Source organism: Galeopterus variegatus, unplaced genomic scaffold (genome assembly GCF_000696425.1).
Source record: "Galeopterus variegatus unplaced genomic scaffold, G_variegatus-3.0.2 Scaffold12120, whole genome shotgun sequence".
NCBI classification, from domain to species: Eukaryota; Metazoa; Chordata; class Mammalia; order Dermoptera; family Cynocephalidae; genus Galeopterus; species Galeopterus variegatus.
The window spans coordinates 36,100-42,759 of record NW_007738231.1 but is presented as its reverse complement, the minus strand read 5'-3'; the positions used below and the strand labels follow the sequence as shown (position 1 = coordinate 42,759).

The following is a 6,660-nucleotide window of genomic DNA, read 5'->3' as shown; positions in this document are numbered from 1 at the left end:
AAATCTCCTTTAGCTCAATTCTACTTCCAGGTTTTTATTCAAAGTAATACTTCTGGATATGACAAACACTGATAAACAAGAATGTTTGTTGGTATATTAGTTATCATAATGAAAAATTAGAAACAAATTGTCTTCAGCAATAGGAAAATAGTTAACCATGTATATCTGTACTGTAGAATACTAAGCAGGCATGAAACGGTCTGTTTTGGAAGACTAATCATGTGAGCCAAAATTCATCATCCACAGTAATTACAAAATGCTAGGCAATATGACCCCATTAAAAAATTGCATATGTTCACAGAAAAAGATAAGAAATGAGATATATAGAATCACTAACAGTGGTTATCTCTGGATGGTGGGCTTAAGGGCGAGTTTCTTTTTTCTTTATGCTTTTCTATAATTGAACATTTTTGTTTAATAGCCATTTATTATTCTAAATAGATACCTAGATCAGAATAAAAGTCAATTAATGTTATGATTAAAAATACATTGCTTTGCAGGATCCCAGATGCAATTGATCTGCAATGTCACTGGCCAGTTGAAAGACTCTGTCTATTGGAAGTGGAACGGGTCCTTCATTGATGAATACAATCCGGTGCTGGTGGAAGATTATAAAATGTAAGTCTGCAAAGAGCCAGTCAATCTTGGATTAAATTTCATGTCACATTTCATACAACCTTGATGTTTAATCTATTAATGAAGGTTGGTGGGTAGATGATTGGTCGTAACCCTTTGTTGCCCATTTTGAGTTTTGCTAAGCTGAACAGGATTTATAAGATCTTATACATTTAAGATAAAAATACATGCCATCGTGGTACAAATTCTAGACCACTTAGAAGCCTTTCTCTTAAATTCAGTTATACATGTTGCAACATTCCAATAAAACAATTGTCCTGAATTCCTCTTCATGTTTTTTAAGTAGTTTAGAAAAGACTCACTAAGCGGGGTCAAGAATCAGACAGGCCCCTGCTCCAAAGCCTCTGCTGGCTTTCTGCTCTGTCTCTGTAGGAGAAGGATTTACTGGCTTCCTATTCTCTCTCCTTCACATCACCTGCAAAGACCTCTGTCATCTGCCCCAACCTACTCTTGTTTAGTATATTCTTCTCTATGCCCCATGGTGATCAAAATGTATGTGTTCATATTCTTCTCCTTGGAAGCTGGTAATTTTAATTTGATTTCTCTGCTTCTGAGTCTACTACTGATAATGGTCTTGGAGCTATAAAACCTCAGATTGGTGTTGCCAGAAGCCTGATTGTTATGCCTGTTGTTGGGGTGGGTGATTATTTCAGCTGCAATTTATGTGACAGTAAAGAAATAAACCAGATATTCCTGTCTTACTTGTGGTTGATGCAATTTACTTACACAACTTTATTTACTCTCTCTTGAACAGTCTGGAAAATCCTTCAAATAAAAAAAGAAGTACAGTCATCACAATGGTTAATATTTCAGAAGTTCAAAGTAGATTTTATCTATATCCATTTGTCTGTTTAGCCAAGAACACATATGCCATGAATGTAGCATATATCCAATTAATACATCCAGGTAAGCAACGAGCTGTTTCTCTGAAGGGCAATTTTGTTTTACTGTAGTAAGATGCCGTGACCTTGAGGTCTGCAGTGCTATTTCCTCTACCTGGAACACTCTTTACTTCTTCACCTGGGTAACTTCTGTTCCTCTTACACTTCTCAGCTGAATTATCTCTTCTTCTAGGAAGCTTTCCTATCCTGCTTCCTGCCCTTACACCAGCTCTTTGCCCAAATAGGCATGGTTAGGGGCTCTGTAATATACTTCTGTAGCACCATATGTCCCCATCAAAGGATCACAGGATCAGCCGTTCTCAGTTTTCTTTATTTGACTGTAATTCTGTGATGCGGCCGACCATTTATTCTACTTATTGTTCTATTTTCAGAGGTAGCAGAAACTTAAGTCTGGTACAATATAGATTCCCAATAAATATTTTTAAGTAAATGACTACATCATGGATAGAAAGGGGAAACCTAAATATCCACTTTGCAAAGAGGATGTCAGAAGTTATTGATCTTCATGAATTGGTAAAATCAAACATGGTATTAAAAGTATTCATGAAGGGGCCAGCCCAGTGGTGCACTCCATAGAGTGCGGCACTTGGGAGCGCGGCAGCGCTCCCGCCAAGGGTTCGGATCCCATATAGAGACCGGTCTGCTCACTGGTTGAGCGCGGTGCGGGCGCAACACCGAGGATTGCGATCCCGTTACCGGTCACGAAAAAAGACAAAAAAAAGGAAAAAAAAATTCATGAAACATTTTAAGGTTATTGGTAGTTGAATTAAAAATAGAGTATTTATAAATATGAAGGGACTTCAAAAAGTTTGAGGAAAAATAGAATTAAAATATAATACAAATCTTTCCATGAACTCTTTGAAGACCCCTTGTATGTACATGGAAAAATATATAAAAGGACCTACAGACAAACTATCAGAATTAGTAAATGAATTTAGCAAGATTATTAGGGAGATCTTGTGTGTGTGTGTGTGTGTGTGTGTGTGTATAATTTCTGTGTATATCTAAATACCAAGAACATAAAAATAGAAATTAAATTTAAAAGATAACATTTATGATAGCATTAAAAATCATCAAATACTTAAAAGGAAATCTAGTAAAAGCTGTTCAAGACCTCTGCAATACAAACTAAAAAACCATTTTTGAGATAAATTGGAAAAGACCTAAATAGATAGAGGGGTATACAATGCTCATAGATTGAAAGACTAAATTTAATAAAGATGTTATTTCTCCTTATAGATCTAGAACAATTCCCATCAAAATCTCAACAGTGTTTGTGCAAGTGTGGCTGTGGGTTTGTATGGGATCTGTGGGGCACATGTATAATAAATGGGCAGATTTATTCTAAAAGTCATATGGAAATGTAAAGGACTAAGAAGAGTAAATCTGGAGGATTTATATTACAAATATCATGATCTTGTATGAAGCTATAGTAATTAAGACTGTAAATGTGTGCTATCACTTGGGCCAGTTGATACTGGTCTGGAAAATGATATATGATGATTTCTACTTCACACCAAAATTAATTCCAGATGGATCAAAGATCTAAATTGGAAAAGTAAAATAGTAAAGCTTTTAGATTTTCTTTTTTGGATGCCTACATGGTCCCTGACATTTAGAAGGCACTTTCTTCTTCTTTTTTCTTCTTCTCCAGCCCCCTCCACCTCACCTTCCCCATCCCCACCTTTTCCCTCTCCCCTTTCTGCTCTGTAATCATTGGATGAATAATTGCAGAGAGGCCAGAAAGATATGGAAATGTGAAACATTCCCTAAATCCCCATCTTTCCTTTAGCCCAGCTTTGGCTTTTCCCAACTGACTCTCCTACCTCAGTGAACTTTTGTAGGCTTTTGGGTGATTTTGGCTTTTGCTTGTTTTTACTGTGGAGTGCTCTGTAGTCTGGTTTTTGGTATTTTTTCTGTGTTATTGTGCATTATGCTATGTAGGTAGAAATTTAATACAATGCACCTTAATTTTATATAGTATTTATATATAGATTGCTTTGTACATTGGTATCCATTATTAAGTGATAATAATGAATAGTTAATACTGTCTGAATGCAGGCCAATCCCAAATATAGTTTCTCTGGGATGCAAATGTTCAATTTGCTATGCTCAAATTTTTATTTTGTTTTGGTTCTAATATTTTTTCCTCTCTTTTCTGCTGTAGTCCCTGATTTCCAGGAGCATACGATTGGTGTGTTTGTCACATTAATAATCATAATTACATGCTCTGTTTTCATCTATAAAATCTTCAAGGTTGACATTGTTCTTTGGTACAGGGATTCTTGCTATGATTTCCTCATGAAAAAAGGTATAATTTTATATTCAATGTGATATTTTCTTGTTGGAGAGAGGGAATAGTTTCAAAATGAAAGATGCATATACAAGAATAGTAGTTATTCTAACACGTGATTATAGTTTTATAACTGGCTAGGTTGAATATCATTGTTTTCTAAGTTACTTTAGCATTCATACTGGTAGGATAAACAGGTGTTTAGAGCATCTGTTTATAAATTCATTTATTCAGAAGCCATTGTTGAGGACTCCTCTGGACTGGTTAGGACATAGATCCCTCCACAATCTGCCTTCAAATGAAAGAAGTGATTAGATTTTCATGCATTGAGGAGGCTTTCTCTTTTTTTTCTGTTTAAACCTTGCAAAAAACTAATACCACAATAATATATGAAAGGAAGAATGGGAAGAATTGAAGACCGAGGCATTGGGGGAAGAAGGTGAGAACAGGATAGTTCCATACTGGCAGTATGTGAGGTGGCCCTCAAACACAATATAAGGACAACTTTATAGTAAAACACAGTAAATAGAAACCTTGTAAGAGAGAAATGCTTTAAAAAGGCATTATACTTTTTGTATTGCTGCTTTAATTGGGCCATTGTGCAAAAAATATTAATTCATTAAGAAATGCACGTTTGATATTGACTTTACCAGATTTTTTATTTTTCCTTTTGGTTCTAAATATATTACATTTTCCCCTTAGCTTCAGATGGAAAGACCTATGATGCATATATACTATATCCAAAGACCCTTGGGGAAGGGTCCACCTCTAACTCAGATATTTTTGTGTTTAAAGTCTTGCCTGAGGTCTTGGAAAGACAGTGTGGATACAAGCTGTTTATTTATGGAAGGGATGACTACGTTGGGGAAGGTATGTATGTCATGGAATAAAAGAAAAGGCTTGCTGTAAAAGTAATTGCCAAAGTTTGGGTTCTATCTTTCCAAAGACTATGGCATCAGTACACATATTTGACAATTTTAAGAACCTTTTTAGTGGTGTTTGATGATGATTTTCACATTTGTTGAATGCAAAGTACTCACTTCTCTTATTGTTGGAGCAATAATTAATTTCTGTTTAGTTTTGGAAAACTTAATTACTAATTAGATCCAATAATTATAATAAAATTGGAGTGGAATAGATCAATGATTTAACAAAAAGTTTTAAAAAAATTTTTTTTTTTCCTTTTTCTCTTTTTTCGTGTCCGGCAACGGACCGCAACCCTCAGTGTCGCGCCCATACCGGACTGGGACCGGCAACGGGACCGCAACCCTCGGTGTTGCTCCCGCACCTTGCTCAGCCAATGAGCGGGAACCAGTCTGTATGTGGGATCTGAACCCTCGGCAGGAGCACCACCACACTCCCAAGCGGCGCAGCGCCACCGGGCCGACCCAAGTTTTAAAATTTTTGACTGAAAGTTTTCTGAGTTCTAAATGATATATTTGACTTTTGTGGGCCAATTCTTGAGCCATTCTATAAAATGGGAAACTCCTTTAATCTTAAGGAAGGCAAGAAATATAGGGGATGGGTGGGGAAGAACCCTATGAGGTTTTGGTTCTGGAGGTAATGATTATAAATTGAAATTTCTATGTTGTGCTTCATGTTTTTCAGACATTGTTAAGGTCACTAATGAAAACGTAAAGAAAAGCAGGAGGCTGATTATCATTTTGGTCAGAGAAACATCAGGCTTCAGCTGGCTGGGTAGTTCCTCAGAAGAGCAAATAGCCATGTATAATGCTCTCGTTCAGGATGGAATTAAAGTTGTCCTGCTTGAGCTGGAGAAGATCCAAGACTATGCGAAAATGCCAGAATCCATTCAGTTCATTAAGCGGAAACATGGGGCCATCCGTTGGTCAGGAGATTTTACAGAGGGATCGCAGTCTGCAAAGACAAGGTTCTGGAAAAACGTCAGGTACCACATGCCAGTCCAGCGGCGGTCACCTTCATCCAAACAACAGTTACCGTCCCAGGATGCTGTACTGGACTCTAAGGAGAAACTGCAAAGAGAGGTTCACGTGACTCTGGGGTAGCGGAGAAGCTTGGCCCAGGGTTCTTTGGGTCGTGCTGTCTTGTGGCATTGTGGCTGGGCCATGCCTTCTACTGACCTCTGCAGTCATAAAATGTGCCTGTCTAGTCCGTTATCCCCAAGGTCACCTGGAACCAGATCATTAAGGGAGCAGGACGTGCTGTCAGTAGCAGGCCAGGGCAATTCAGAGCAGAGGGCTTGGGAAGGCCTTTAAAAAGAGTGACAAATATCCTGGCTGAATGTCTGAACTGCTGGGAAAGGGCACCGAGATGGCCGGGGGCCCTGTCTGGCGAACCCATAGAGTCCCTGGCCCTGGAGTGGCTCTCCGGGGCAGTGCAGTGAGGCCGACACCTCACAGAGGAAGACAGACGTGTCCTTGGACAATTGCCATTCACTTGCATTTCCTTAGGCATCGGCAGCCAACGCCCAGTTTTGGAAGACCACGTTGTATTTCATAGACCTTGGAAAGTGTCACTCAGTGAGCAAAAGGGTTCTCCAGGATCCCGAAGTTTTGAAATCACCTTAGCTTTCTGCAGGACAAAGCCTTCAAAGCAACACAGCCGCTGCTGGAGCAGCCCCTCGCTTCCTTGCAAGGACAGCTGCGGGTGGCTTCCTCCCCGGCTGCCACCGCGCGGCCACGGACCTGCCGTCCTCCGTAGGACACCGCCGAGTCCTGCCTCTGCCGCAGGCCTGCGAGGGCCTCCTGTTCTGGAACGTACCTCCCGAGTCCTCCCGCCGCGGGTCACGCCACCCCGACTCCTCCACCTGTCCCCTCCCCGCTGTCCTGCCCCGTGGACTCCGGGGTC

At 39.6% G+C, this 6,660-nt stretch overlaps 1 protein-coding gene across 1 annotated transcript; it reads left to right on the top strand.

Annotated features, from left to right (window-relative positions):
- Positions 1–500: 500 nt before the first annotated feature.
- IL1R1 (interleukin 1 receptor, type I) lies at positions 501–6,648 on the top strand (the record flags this gene model as incomplete). The annotated part of the gene is made up of 5 exons (XM_008595001.1): positions 501–618; positions 1,391–1,542; positions 3,706–3,849; positions 4,534–4,701; positions 5,440–6,648. Coding segments are annotated over 5 exons (1,001 nt in total), but the record flags the coding sequence as incomplete, so codon positions are not given.
- Positions 6,649–6,660: the final 12 nt, after the last annotated feature.